At 57.1% G+C, this 13428-nt stretch overlaps 6 protein-coding genes across 6 annotated transcripts; 3 read left to right on the top strand and 3 right to left on the bottom strand.

Annotated features, from left to right (window-relative positions):
* Window positions 1-309: 309 nt before the first annotated feature.
* ETH_00015715 (uncharacterized protein) lies at window positions 310-1402 on the bottom strand (the record flags this gene model as incomplete). Its single annotated transcript, XM_013374631.1, has 2 exons — window positions 310-908; window positions 1165-1402. The coding sequence occupies 2 exons, from the start codon at window positions 1400-1402 to the stop codon at window positions 310-312; spliced, it is 837 nt and encodes a 278-aa protein (XP_013230085.1).
* Window positions 1403-2025: 623 nt separating this feature from the next.
* ETH_00015720 (geranylgeranyl transferase type II beta subunit, putative) lies at window positions 2026-3507 on the top strand (the record flags this gene model as incomplete). The annotated part of the gene is made up of 1 exon (XM_013374632.1): window positions 2026-3507. The coding sequence occupies one exon, from the start codon at window positions 2026-2028 to the stop codon at window positions 3505-3507; it is 1482 nt and encodes a 493-aa protein (XP_013230086.1).
* Window positions 3508-4132: 625 nt separating this feature from the next.
* ETH_00015725 (uncharacterized protein) lies at window positions 4133-6123 on the bottom strand (the record flags this gene model as incomplete). Its single annotated transcript, XM_013374633.1, has 4 exons — window positions 4133-4215; window positions 4348-4615; window positions 4803-5198; window positions 5308-6123. 4 exons carry the CDS (start codon window positions 6121-6123, stop codon window positions 4133-4135), a joined length of 1563 nt encoding a protein of 520 aa, XP_013230087.1.
* Window positions 6124-6492: 369 nt separating this feature from the next.
* Window positions 6493-7413, top strand: ETH_00015730 (uncharacterized protein; the record flags this gene model as incomplete). Its single annotated transcript, XM_013374634.1, has 4 exons — window positions 6493-6651; window positions 6924-6992; window positions 7144-7275; window positions 7336-7413. 4 exons carry the CDS (start codon window positions 6493-6495, stop codon window positions 7411-7413), a joined length of 438 nt encoding a protein of 145 aa, XP_013230088.1.
* Window positions 7414-8693: 1280 nt separating this feature from the next.
* ETH_00015735 (LEM3 / CDC50 family protein, putative) lies at window positions 8694-11201 on the top strand (the record flags this gene model as incomplete). Its single annotated transcript, XM_013374635.1, has 6 exons — window positions 8694-8837; window positions 9025-9303; window positions 9431-9562; window positions 9795-10104; window positions 10236-10397; window positions 11017-11201. 6 exons carry the CDS (start codon window positions 8694-8696, stop codon window positions 11199-11201), a joined length of 1212 nt encoding a protein of 403 aa, XP_013230089.1.
* A 424-nt stretch (window positions 11202-11625) lies between these two features.
* ETH_00015740 (uncharacterized protein) lies at window positions 11626-13380 on the bottom strand (the record flags this gene model as incomplete). The annotated part of the gene is made up of 3 exons (XM_013374636.1): window positions 11626-11814; window positions 11917-12099; window positions 12253-13380. The coding sequence occupies 3 exons, from the start codon at window positions 13378-13380 to the stop codon at window positions 11626-11628; spliced, it is 1500 nt and encodes a 499-aa protein (XP_013230090.1).
* Window positions 13381-13428: the final 48 nt, after the last annotated feature.

Consider the following 13428-nt stretch of genomic DNA (forward strand, 5'->3'; position numbering starts at 1 on the left):
GCAGCTAGCCATAGCTAGCTGTGGCTAGCTGTGGCTAGCCACAAGTGTGTGGCTCTTTGCTGCTGAGGCGTTGGTGTGGAGGTGGCGCGGTGTACGTACACCCCAGTTCGGCTCCGCACGAAATAAAATTTGGAAAAGTGCAAAAGTGGAAAGCAGCAGCAGCAGCAGCAGCAGGTGCTGCTGCTGCTGCCCCTGCTGCTGCTGCCATCAGCAGCGAAGCACACAAAAAGACAAGAAGGCGGACAGAAGAAAAACTAATTGAAGCCAAAAGGAAGCGAGGTGTACGTACACCTCAGTGGCCTGCAGCACTTAGTTGTTCGTTTCTTCTTCTTCACAACTAAAAGATCTTTTGTTCTTTTTGATATTTTTAATTAAGGCCAAGAGCTTCGTTTGAGCTGCAAACAGCCGGCGAGTGATGGGGCCCAGCAGCAAATTGAAATCGCCGTACAGCTCCTTTGCAAACTGCGGCCGCGGCATCCGCGCTTCCTGCTGCTGCTGCTGCTGCTGCTGCTCTGCCTGCTGCTGCTGCGCCTGCTGCTCGCCCTGCGGCTGCTGTGCCTGCAGCTGTGACTGCTGCTCCTGCTGCTGCTGCTCGGCCCGCTGTTCCTGTTCCTGCTGCTGCTGCTCTCGCTGCTGCTGCTGCTGCTGCTGCTGCTGCTGCTGGCGCTTGGCTGCGTCTGCATCTGCCTTGTCTGCTGTGACCAGGCACAGGGCCCGGCTGTCTGCGGACTGCTGCGCAACGTCGCAGCGAACAGCATTGAGGACTTTGGCAGCTTCGGCCTTCACTTCTGCGGGCAGGCAGGGGTCTGCTGCTGCTGCTTCTGCTGCTGCCGCTGCTGCAGACCCGATTGCTGCTGCCGCGTCGTCCACAGCGCCCAACGCGCTCTCGATGGCGGAACGGTCAGGCGCTGCACAACAGCAGCAACAACAACAGCAGAAACACCAGCAGCAGCAACAGCAGCAGCAGCAGCAGCACAAACAGCAGCAGCACAACGCAGAAGAAACCCAAAATGACTATACCGACAAAGGAACTGTGTCGAGAACAGAAGTGTGTGCTGTGTAAGAGGCGGGATGGCGCTTTTGCTGCAGCAGTTTCTGCTGCTGCTGCTCCCGGGGGCGGGCTAACCGGGCTGCTGCTGCTGCTGCTGCTGCTGCTGCAGTTACCCGCGGTGCTGTAGATGTAAGCCTTCATGGGCACGGCCAAGTTGGAGAGCTGCTTCTTCATGGCGCCAATCTGCTCCCGCAGCGACAGCACGAGCTCGCAGGCGGGGCCGAAGCCCTCGCAGGGCTGCTGCTGCTGCTGCTCAGCCAGCTCTTGCCAAGGGGGGCAGCTGGGGCCCCCCATGGACTCGGGGACTCGCGAGCCCCCCAGGGGCACGGGCTGGCGGTCTATGGAGTTCATGGGGGCGCGGATCGGGGGTGTTCAGGTTTGGTGCAGTGGCGCGTCGGCGGCCACGGAGGGGGAAACCGGGCCGAAAAACGGGAACTCGGGAAGATCGCGACAGACAATTGCGGTTTATTTCATACTTCATTCGAATTTCCGAAGGAAATGACGCAGAAATCTTGCGCGCGCCACCAGAAACCGGCTATTCAACGTCCCGCAGAGGTTCAGATCTCAGCGGTGTCTGCGCAAAGTCGCGCGGTGGCCTCCCTCCTCTGTTCAGCGGGAGACCACCGTAGGTATTTCGGGGGGAAACGCTAAAAAGGTTTAATTTCAACTTTATTTCTGAAAAGCGCAAAGAACGGAGCGTGTTCTCCTCTGCTGGCCGGCTGACGCTGCGCCCATTAGCCGCCTGCTCCCCGGAGCCTCCTCGCGCTGAGCCTGGTCGGCTGCGACGGCGTGGGTGCTATTTGAGTAGGTTTCATAGCTGGATTCGATTAAGCTTTTGAAAGTTGCGCGTCAAGCTGGCGGCCGAGGCCTTTCTGCCGGCAGATCGCGTCGCCGCTGCTGCTTCGGTACGCAAGTAGAAGGCGGGCAGGCGATCCGCCGGCTACCGTTGGGTCTCCCGCGTTAAAACCCGGAGCATGGATCCAGGGGCCTCTGGGCGTTCTGCAGAGGGCCTCAGGCCCGGGGATGCCGGGGGGGGGCCCCGGGAAAAGATGGAGGCTGCGGTGCGGCTGCTGCCTTCGTGGGGGCCCCCCGACACGACGAGCGAGGCGGAGGCTTCCCCAAGGGAAGAGGAGCTGCAGCGGCTGATAGAAGAGGCCCTGGGAGACGAAGTGCCGGCGGAGGTCTCTCTGGATCCGGATTGGCCGCCGCTGCTTGCCAAGTTGCACGCGAAGTACCTCTTGGGGCTGGGCGCGGACCCCTTCACCATGGAGGCCTTCTTCGGGGCCTCGACGAAGATGGGCGGCGCTTACTGGGCCACCAACGCCCTCTGGCTCCTCGGCCTCCAGAGCCGCAAGAACCGGCGCCTCCTCCACCAGGCCGCGGCAGCAGCAGCAGCCAACAGCAGCAGCAGCAGCAGCAGCAGCAGCAGCAGCAGCAGCAGCAGCAGCAGCAGCAGCGTTCCCGTCCCGGAGAGCAGCGAGGGCTCTTGCGACGCCGCGGAATCCAGCCCCGGCGCGCCCGACGCCCGCGCCTTCCCCCCCTGCAGCAGCAGCAGCAGCAGCAGCAGCAGCAGCAGCAGCAGCAGCGGCGGCGGCGGGAGCAGCGGGAGCGCGGGTCTGGACCGCTTGCTGGAGTCGCGCGAGGACGCGGTGTGCGAGTTCGTGCTGCGGTGCCTGCAGCCGTGCGGGGGCTTCAGCGCGGACGTGTGCCAGGAGGCGCAGCTGGCGTCGACGCACTACGCGCTGCTGCTGCTGGTGGGCCTGGGGCGGCTGCAGCTGCTGCCGAGCGCAGCGAAGACAGCAGCGTGGGTGCAGAGCCTGCAGCAGCCGGGCGGCGGCTTCCTGAGCGCCGCGGGGGGCGAAGCCGACTGCCGCTTCTCCTACTGCGGGCTGGCGAGCCTGTGGCTGCTGGGGGCGCTCTCTGCGGAGGCGCGCAGCAGCGAAGCGCGCTTCCTGCTGCAGCTGCTGAACGAGGACGGCGGCTGCGCCTGGGTGCCGGGGGGGGAGTCCCACGCCGCAGCGGCGTTCTGCTGCCTCGCCGCGCTGGAGCTCTGCGGCGGCCTCTGGGCCGTCGACCGCAGCAAAACTGCGCGCTGGCTGCTCGCCCGCCAGACCCCCGCCGGCGGCTTCAACGGCCGCCCCGAGAAGGCCCCCGACGTCTGCTACTCCTTCTGGATCTTCGCCGCCCTCAAGCTCCTCGGCTACGACTCCGCGGCCGACGCGCCGCGCCTCGCCCGCTTCGTCCTCGCCGCCCAGGACTTCGGCTTCGGGGGCTTTGCGGACCGCCCCGGCGACGTCGCCGACGCCTTCCACACCTTCTTCGCGCTCGCGGCCCTCGGCTTGGTCCGCGGCGCCCGCGCGCTCCAGCCCCTCCACCCCGTCGCCGCGCTTCCCGCCGCCCTCGTCGCGCTCCTCGGGCTCGACGCCCGCGCGCTGCCCTACTTGCACTTCTCTTGACGGCCCGCTGCCGCTGCCGCTGCTGCTGCTGCTGCGGCTGCGGCTGCGGCTGCGGCTGCGGCTGCGGCTGCGGCGCAGCCGGGCGGCCTTCGCGTTGCTTGCTGCCGCCCAAACGTCTTCTTCTCCGCTTTTGCGCGCGCAGTGCACAGACGCGACGCGCAAACGCAGCTCGCCGCCGCGAAAAGGCCCGGACTCCGACGCAGCCCCCCACCTCGCCAGTGCAAGAATGGCTTGCGCCTTTCGACCGGCGCAAGGCGCTGCGGTTCCCCGCTGCGGAGTCCAGCCGCAGCAGCGGCCGCGCTCTTTTGCACTTGTGTCCGCAACTTCGCCGCCGGCAGTTCGCCGCCGGTTGTCGAACGCCGACAGAGCGCGGCGGGTTGTCAACGCCTGGCGGCTGCCATCCTCGGCGCCTCCTCCGCACTCGCCAGCAACTGAAATTCAAACTTGTGTTTCGTTTTTCGCAGCCCTGAAAGCTTCTTTCGACCGGCCCGCGGCGACGCAGCAGCGCCGCCGCAGGCCGCTGTGCAGTGCAGCTTTTAACGATCTTGCTGGAGCCGCAGCGGCGCGCTGCCGCTGCTGCTTCCTTTGCCGTTCCTCCTCGCATTTTTCTTTCTTCCTCGGCAACTTACTTCGTGACGAGCGGAAGAGTTTCGCTCCTCTGCGGCCCCCCCACGACGGGCGACGAAGCCGACTCCGCGTCGCCTGTAGCTGCGCAAAAGACAGCAGCACAGAGCAGCAAACGCCGCCTCAAAAGAACAGCAAAACGTTCCGGAGAGGCAACAGCAGCAAGAAAACGGCAAGATCAAAGAGGCCTGCGAACGCCCGGAGAGGCGCACGAACCTGCAAGGGCCGAGCCGTGGCGGCTGTCAGACTTGTAGGTGAGGTGGAGGATCCCGTAAGCCACAATCGTGAGCAACCAGGGCCCCACAGTCATGCACAACATCGCCAAAGATATCGCGCGGGCGTTTCCCACGCGAACAGACTCCGCCGGGGCTGCTGCCAGCAGCCCACCGTGGGGCGGCTTGACGTAGCCAAACACGTTTTCGCACAAATAGCCAACAATGGGCGCGCCCAGAGCAGCGGCTCCGACGCCCTCGAGGCAGGAAACCTGAAAAGCAGCAGCAGCAGATTCGAATTCCGTGCAGTTTCCCCGCTGTTCTGCTCTCACTGACACAAAGGGTGACTGCCAAAAGGCAGGAAAAGCAACAGCTTCTGCAACGAAATCAGCAGCATTCAGAAGGCTGTTGCAGCCAGAGGCGCAAAGCCACGCGGAACGGAAACGGCTCTGCACTCACCAGGGCGAAAGTCGTGGCCCGGTGCTCTGGATAAACGATTTCCGTGAGAATGGGACGGTTGACCCCCACTCCGGGCCAGCCGGCCAAGAAGCCCATCAGAACAGCCAGGATTACAAATGTGCCCAGCGAGGTCGCTTCTCTTGGCACACACGTTAACATAATAGTCATCAGGATGCAACGCGCCACTATGCAGATCTGCGCCAAACACTGCCGCCCGTGGTAGGGGTATCGAGAATGTATGAAGTCGCCGGTGCACCCAATCACCGGCGCAACCACCATCGCTGCGATCCAGCTGGACGACACGATGAACGAGGCCCACCAATCTGGAATGCTGCAGTACTGGAAATACATCGTCGAAAAATGAATTGCAGAGCGAGGGATTCCGTTCAGAATCCCCTGAACGCAGCAGCGACACGTCACAGTCATGCGAGCTAGGATTCGAAAAATTTGAATCGAGGATTATTCAAGTGGAACGCATTGCGAGGTGTCTAGCTGCTCAGCTCACCATAAGCAGCATAACCCATACGCTTCCATTCCGAAACACATAGGCTGTTTCACTGAGGGGAAACCAGTGACCTTTTTCTTTCTGCCGTTTGCGCTGGTGTGGACAATCTGTGATCCGGCACCCAAGTAAGATTCCAGTTAATATGGAAATCATCCCGAAACCAACCATAGCATGCCTCCATCCTTCAATTCCCCACATTGCGAGTCCAGATGCAGATGTCGTAATAGTAAGAGACAGAACTCTGCCGAAAGATTGAAAAAAGTGCAAGATGCCGAAACTTCGACCGCGATCGTTCTCGGGGACCTCCTGTGCAATCACTTTCTGTGACAGGGGGCCCATGGCTGCCATAAAGATACCGAGAACGCACATTAGTGGCAAGACTTGCCATTTCTGGGTGATGTAGAGAAGGGCGCTCGTTGCTGCGCCCCAACCGAGGGCTGAAGAAGAGAATATGCGTCTGCGACCGCAGCAATCGATGATGAATCCCCAAATGGGGCAGGTTAAGACGTGAGATATGCGGGTGGCAGAAGATAGAGCACCTAGGGACTGGGGAGAGAATCCCATGTCCCTCTCAAGAGCTTTGAAACAGGCGGGAAGGAGCTGGTCGATAGCGCCATGTACGCCACCGTACAAGTAGGTTAACCGAACGATCCTCTCAGAAGTTGGATCTAGCTTTTGTCCACATAAATGAGACTTGAAGTCATAGCTAGTATTTTCGTTTCTGTCCTTGTTTTCATCGGAAGGCTGTGACCGCCGCCGATCGTCGGTGGTCTGTCGGCGGGCGGGATCTTGTCTAGGCGAACTGACATCATCCATTTTCTCATGAGTACCTTCACGAAAGAATTGAATTTGTTTAGTCTAGGTGAGTGACAGTATCTTTTGAGAACACCGACAATGTGGATGAATTCACAGGGCCCCAGGCTGAGGAAGCCGCAGCTTCATGGTCCAGCCGGGGTCAGTTTCGAACGGAGTCACACTACTCAAACTAGGTTCTAAAGCAACATTCTTTAGAAGAAACAAAAATAACCGTAGAAATGAAAGGGGGTGTAAGAAGTGTCGAATGCAAAGTACTGCCGTCGATTCGTGGTGTATTGACACAAGGCCTGGTGACACTGTGGCCTCGGGCGCCGCATGCCAACCAGAGTTGTTCGTGTACACGAAGTGATTGCCAAACGATTCTGGAAAATGAAGCGCTATACCTCGTGTCTCGTCTTCGCCGCCTGGCTGTGCGTCAGCGCAAAAGCGGAAGAAGATACCTATGTTCCTCCCGTCCCGTTGCACGAGGCTGTGACTACGAGGACCACGGCCACGGACATCAACGACGCTTCACTTACGGGGGAACAAGTAAGAATCAGCTACGATTAAGTAGATGTCCGGATTTCAAACCAAACGCCTCCTTTCAGGAAAAGCCTGCAGCGGAAGTTGGTACGAAACCGATTGCGAATGGTGATCCACAGCTTTCGTATTGCACTTCGACCCTACAGCTGACAGCCTTCGCCAAGGAGCACCAGCTCCTGCGGAAACTGGAGATGGTAGCACTTTGACGAAAGCTGACGTAAGTATATGCCCAACAACACAGCGAACTCAATGGGTGCAAACTTACTTGGAAACCTCAGACTGACGCCAGTCCTCCCCAGAGCGACGCCTCAAAGATGAGCGAGATCACAGGAGGCCCGGAAGCATCGGTAAATTCAGCCGAAGTTCTTCCTTAGATTCAACGTTCTCATTCTGACATTTTGCACCAGGAGGTGTCTGCGAGTGAAACAGCTTCGGTAAGAGAGAACTTTTCGCAAAAGCTGGCAAGCAACCTGTGATAATCCATTCATCAACAAACAGAATGCGGCCCCAGTCGCTGCAGAGATGGGCGAAACCGCCAATGAGCCCATGCCAGCCGAAATGATGCAGTCCAAGAAGAGCCTCGTGACGGACCCAATAGCTGAGATGATGGGTGGCGAGTTCAACACCGAAGTAAGGAATGATCAGCAACTCAACCGATCTGCCAAACGCTCATATTGTTTTCTTATTCAGGTCAACCAGAGGATGGCCGATAGCTTCCTCAGCGTTCGCTCACGCGTTCTGCGCCTTAAGGCTAATCGTGACATGTAATTGATCGCCGCCGGAATTCTCCAACACGTTGTTCCTCCAAATGCCTCCCTTCGCTTTTTTTAATTTCGGTCCACACAGACACCAATAAGCCATTGGAGTTGGAGTGGAAACATGTAGAGGACTAATTGATTAGTGGTCAAATCAGTCCGCAGGTAGTTTTTGCCGTCTTCAGCACTTTTGTGTATCTTTCGACCATCGCAGTAGTGCAGTCATCAACACGCAACTTAATTGTAGATATCACTTCAGTCGCCTCGCTCAACTATCAGATCACACGAGAGCCTGAATCCAGCTGCCGACACTACTGCTCGGCTGCTGCGGCTTCAGTGCAAAAAACGTTTTTCATCCATTTTTGAAAAGATTCTTGTTGTTGACACGATGTTATTTTGCAAAGAATGAATTCACCGTACTTTCCTCGGAGCATGTGTTCCCTAGCCCGCTATACGCATATACTTAGAAAGTTCGGTTTCTTGTAGTGCACACATAGTTTAGTTTAGAAAACTTTCGTGTGTACGCTCATTATTCATCTCCACTTCGTAACAATCGATCAATTGCAGATTCGCTTCTGATGCCCGTTGTCGTGTGGATTTGAAATCTGTAGGTGCAGCTTGCTCACAGATTCGTGGTTTAGCTTTTGAAACAAAAAGCTCAGAAATAATGAAACGTGTACAAACTAAGGCGGCACACTGCGTCCATGAGTAAAACTACCCCGAGCCAGCCGTTCCATGCATCCTTGAGATCTAACGGACCATGAGCTGTCACAGTGATAGGAGCTTACTTAAGGCTTCCTCGTATGAATATGTGAGCTGTTTGGTGTCCTACAACAAACATTTCTTCCTATAGAAACTATTTTGAGATAGTCCCGCGTTGTCATGCTGCCGAAGTCCCAACACAAAGTACAGACACAAAGCCCCGTACTGTGTTTCAGCCTTAGTCCCCATTTCACCAAGCTGTGCCCATTCTCTAGTGATCAAATAGAAGAAAAAGAAATGTCAGGAAATGCTACAAATAGTTAATTTGAGTCATGAATTTAAGGATCAGACCCTTTAGTTGGGTCCCGGAGCTGCGCGTTTTGGCGCCTCAGCTACCCGCGTGGGACATTGCAAGCCAACCTAAGGACATTCGAGTCCCATAATCACTGAAGGTTTTCTGGCAAGGAGGTTGAATCCACAGTATCAGCTGAGACTTAAGCTTCTCTATCAGTCGGTGACTGAGGGAGGGCTGCGTCGCCTGCGATTTAGAAAACGCGGAGCAGCCAGGCGTCCCGGGCTGCCGATCAAAGAATGCCCAGGCGAAGAGTTACACCAGCTGCCGAAGAAGTGCAGCATGATCCCCTTGACCATGATGACCAGGGGAACGACGAGCAGATCAACCGAACAGAGTCAGCCGATTCGTCGCCGGCAGAAAGCCGCGACCGTAATCAATCAGTAAGTTATCAATGCACTAGCCCTGCCGATGCATGCATAGACGCTACCGATGAGGTAACTGCGATCTAGCCAGGAGCTTCTTACGAGCCATTCCAAGGACATGCAGGTTAGTAACCCACCCAGGAGCCTGAAGAAATCATCCATGCTATGTTGGCAGTTGTCTGAATCTCTTCGTTGTCTGTTCCAGCAACGCGCCCGTCGAGGATGCTCGGGATGTAGCGATGGATTAAAGCGAACTTGTGGCTGTGGCCGATGTTACTGTTGCTCTCATGCTGCACTTGACGACTTCATGCAGCAGCGGTTGTCGACTTGGGAGCCGTTACTCACTCCAAGGCGTATTTTGTTTGCGCTTTTCGGCGTGGGTTTGCTTTTTGTGGTTGTGGGGCTTGTTATACTCCTTGTGAATAGCGCCATCGTCGAGTGTAGAGTGGACTACACGAATATGACGGGCGATCTAGAGCTCAAGGTACTCTCTATGCACATTCCCCGCTAAACGGACTCCTGTGTTCCCTGCTGAGGCCTTTCCGAAGTACAGAAGCACGCATTGTAATCTTCGATTCCGGAGTCTGCGTCTGGCACTGCGCCTTTTGCAGATAGACGCTTCGACATGCACAGACACTTCAATCACGGAGATTACCGGAGATGTGCTGCTCTACTACGAACTGTCCAATTACTTTCAGAATCACCGGCATTTCATGAAATCCCGGTCTGACAAACAGTTAGGAGTGAGTTTATCAGTCCGTGTTCGACATCCATCCAGCTGCTGGCAACCGAGCGACGCAGGACGTGTTTTGGGAATCCGTTCATTTTTTTCGCCTGCAGAACGGCTCAAAGAGAGAGTGAACGCTTGCTGTTTCTACCTTATCTGGCGGCCGCAAGAGCCTGCATCGAACTAATGGAACAGTCCCGTTTCACGCGGATTTTTCAGCATTTCTCGCTGTGTTTTGCGCAAAACAGGGGAAGGTTTTCACCGCAGCTTCCGAAGTGAGTTCATCGTGTGACCCGCGGGTGGAGTCGGCGGACGGGCGCATTTTGCACCCGTGCGGCCTCAGCGCTGCCGCAGTTTTCACAGACGAGTTTTCTGCTGTCGGTGAAGACAAAACGACGGAGATAGAGCTGGACGAGTCTCGCGATGCAATTTGCTGGAACTTCGACCTTTCGAGCTTCAAGAATCCGACGGAAGAAGAAATGCAAGGCGTCGCCTCTAAGGTCAAGTTTTGGCTCTACGACCAGCCCTACGTCGACTCGCTTCATATGGAGAAGGCCGGTGGGTTTCAGCGCTGTCTGCGTCCGCCCGAGGGGCCCTTGCCTTTGCACTTGCACTCCCAGCCGTCGCTGCACAATGCATGCAGTTCGCCGCCGCTGCATGCAGCAGGTGTTCCGGCTGCGCTGTGGCAGGCGTGGGCTGGGGCGTCGAGAACTCCCACTTCATCGTGTGGATGAAGGACGCGCCCTTGCCCGTATTTCGCAAGGCGTACGCGCGGTTTGTTCAGCAGCCCCTGAAGCTGCCCTTCTACCTCAAGGTCACCAACAACACCTACGACGTCAAGTCCTTCGGGGGTGAGCGGCGTATCTCGCTGTCACTTTGGGCGAAGCAGTTCCTTTTCTTTAGGCCAACTGCCCCGCTCGTGAACGCAACTTTAATTCGTGCAGCGCTTGTCTCTCTGTGAGGGAAACAAGCCTTACAAGGCTTTTAAGTTGTGTTCAAAAGGGGCACTTAGCAGGTGCCTGTGCGTGCAAGTACAGGAATTGCATTTTTGCAGGCTTGCAGAAGTGCATGTGCATGTGTGCTTTTGTCTTTTTGATATATCTGCGCTTATCTGCATTTGCACTGCTGAAGGTCTGTTCGCGCAGACACTACTCAGCAGCAGAAGGTGTGGAGATGCAGATATGCAGTCCCACAAATATGCCTATACACTTGGCCCCTCGTATTCGTGCCTATCTTGCCATTCAGAAGTGCCCAAAATGTACTTGCAGGCCTAGGCAGTATTCAGGCAATTGTGCGTTTCTGCGGTGGAAATGTACACTGACGGGGCGATGCCGGCGGGTGCTTTCTGTCTGTGACCCGAGTGCATCTGACCATCCACGGGAGGTGTACAGACACCTGCAGAGGCGCATTTGTGGGCACTTGCAAACGCTTGCATGCGGGGAAAGCGCTGGGAGTGGGTTTTGGCTGCAGGGTCGAAGAGCGTGGTGATAGGCCAGGCGTCGTGGCTGGGGGGCCGCACTTCGTTTCTGGGGATTGCGTACTTGGTGGTTGGCAGCGTCTGTCTGCTGTTCTTCGGCGTTTTGTTTTACTATCACCGGCGGAATCCGCGGCACTTGGGAGACGTCTCGTGGCTGCGCAGGGCGCTCTACGCGTAGCCCTGGCGAGCCGCTGAGGCTTAGTGGAGTTCAGGCTCTGGGCTGTGCTGCGGGCCCCTCGCTGCACGTTTTTGAGTGCGCGAGGGCCCCGCAGGCGCAGCAGTCTGCAGCAGGAGGGAGAGACGCAGAGGCAGCAGGCCGCGCCAGCTGGCCCATTTGCTTCTCCAGAGGGCCCCGCGCAGTTCTGTCCCTCCAAGCTGCATGCGCTGCCGGCCCCGCAGCTCGCGGAAGTGATATGGATTTTGCTTCTTTAAGGCCTCTAGAGCTCGAGGCCCCAGCTCCGAGCGGGCAGCAGTTCGGCCAAGTTAGTGCGGCGCTAGAAGTAGAAGAGGCAGCTTTAGAGCCAGAGAGTTCTGCATAGGGCTCAGAAGTAGGTGGCGGAACGAGAGGCGCAGCAACTGAGGCCTCAGGGCTCTTGGCCGCTCTAGCGAATTGAAGAGCCCTTGGGCTGAAACTCCCTCGCGCGGTCTTCCATTTCGTCTATCCACGACGCCAACTGGTTGTAGCCAACCAGCTCGCCGCGCGCGCCGTGGGATATTGTGGCGAGCAGCTGCTTAATTTCCTCCTCTGAGGCTGCTGGCCTCAGGCCCTCGAGGTTCTCCAAGAAGTCGTTCTGCAAATTTTTAAATAAATAATTGTGAAACGCCGACTTCAAAAACGGGCTGCAGTGCGGGTGTACACTGCATCTGCGTCTCAGTGCACCCAGCTGCCTCACCATTGTCACGTAGCCGTCAGCGTCATCATCCAAGAAGTCGAAAAGATCCTGTGAATTTTCGCCAGAAAAGGGATTTCGGGAGTCTAGAAATAACAAGAAGATCCAGCCTACGCGTTTTTGTGTTTCCCTGAGGTGGGGAGGCAGTGAGGCTCTTGTCTCATCCTCCAACAAGTGCATGATCATCTGTTGCGCGCATTGTTTAGCTTGCTGAAGTAATTATTTTAAACTCGAAAAATTAAGCGGCATACTGCAGTAAATGCGGGATAAGTGAGTCTCCGCGAGGCGTCAAACGCTTCCACCCATCCTTCTGAATTTCGAAGATGAAATTTGGCAGACGTTTGCTGCTTCCTGGAGCATCCCAGAGATCCGAGTTTCACCTGCTTTCGCTCTGCAGTCGGGTATCCTCTCTTCGAGGGCGAAAGCCTCGATCATTTTGAAAATGTTTTCGAGGGAAATTCTGGGTTCGACGTCGATTTTTGCGAATGCGTGGAACACGTCTTGGTAGCCCTTTTGCACTTCTGGAGGGAGGCTGCTGTAGATCTGGTTGGCCTCTTCGATTTCGCCCATGGCGCGGCCGGGGTGGGAAGCGAAGAAAGTGTCGGCCCTGAAACGCAGAAACTGCAGAATCTGGTACTGGCGCTCGAGCTGCTGCAGCTGAACTCTGTGGGCGCTGGCAGCAATGGCCTGGCGGCTGGCGAGAGAGCCGATGTTGCTGAGGAGAGTGAAGTTCGTGGCAATTGCGGGAAAAAGGCCCATGCTGAGCAGCAGAATCAGCAGGGGGGCGAAGCCGCTCCAGTAGCCAAGCACTGCGAACATCACGTGCTGGTAGTGCGGCGACAGCAGCAGCTTCGCAGTGACTGTGACGGCCACCACGTGCAGCGACAGCGAAAGTTGAATCAAAGTCCGCAGCGCCGGAACTCCTCGCGGGCCCAAAATAAACAAAGACTCCTGCGCATTCATCACTCGGGCGCCTCTAATTAAGCCACAAAGAGCTCCGTTTCTCGTGATCGGGGGCAGCAGCTCGAGGGGCGCTTGCGGCAGCTGCGCAGCTTTCCGGGGCTGCGCCAGCGCCTGCAGGTACTCGCTGATCTCCTTGCTGCTCGGCGTGTGGTAGTTCATGATGGTTTCCAGCCTCCAAAAGAGAAACAAGTTGAAAAACAAAAGGCCCCCGGCGGCGAAGACCAGAAACTCCATCAGCGGCGTCGGGTTGAAGCCGAAGACCGGCCGCAGACACAGCAGCAGCGGGATGAACAGCAGCCACGTGGAAACTGGTATTTCAACCATGTGCAGCAGCGCCTCGGAAAGCCTCTCCGACAGAAACTCCCCGAAGGCGAAGTCCCCCTCTTGGTGCGGCACAAACGGCGTCAGCGGATTCATGAATCGAAACCGGAGAAACCAAAAACGAAGTGCCGCGTCGGACGGCTGCCCGCTCTCTATGAGCTTCTGAAACTCGAACACGCCCATCTCGTCGTACCTGCCAAATGCGGTGAAGTGCGGCCCCGGCGTTTCGCC

Source organism: Eimeria tenella, genomic scaffold (assembly GCF_000499545.2).
Source record: "Eimeria tenella Houghton genomic scaffold, Eth_scaff22, whole genome shotgun sequence".
Lineage (NCBI taxonomy): Eukaryota > Apicomplexa > Conoidasida > Eucoccidiorida > Eimeriidae > Eimeria > Eimeria tenella.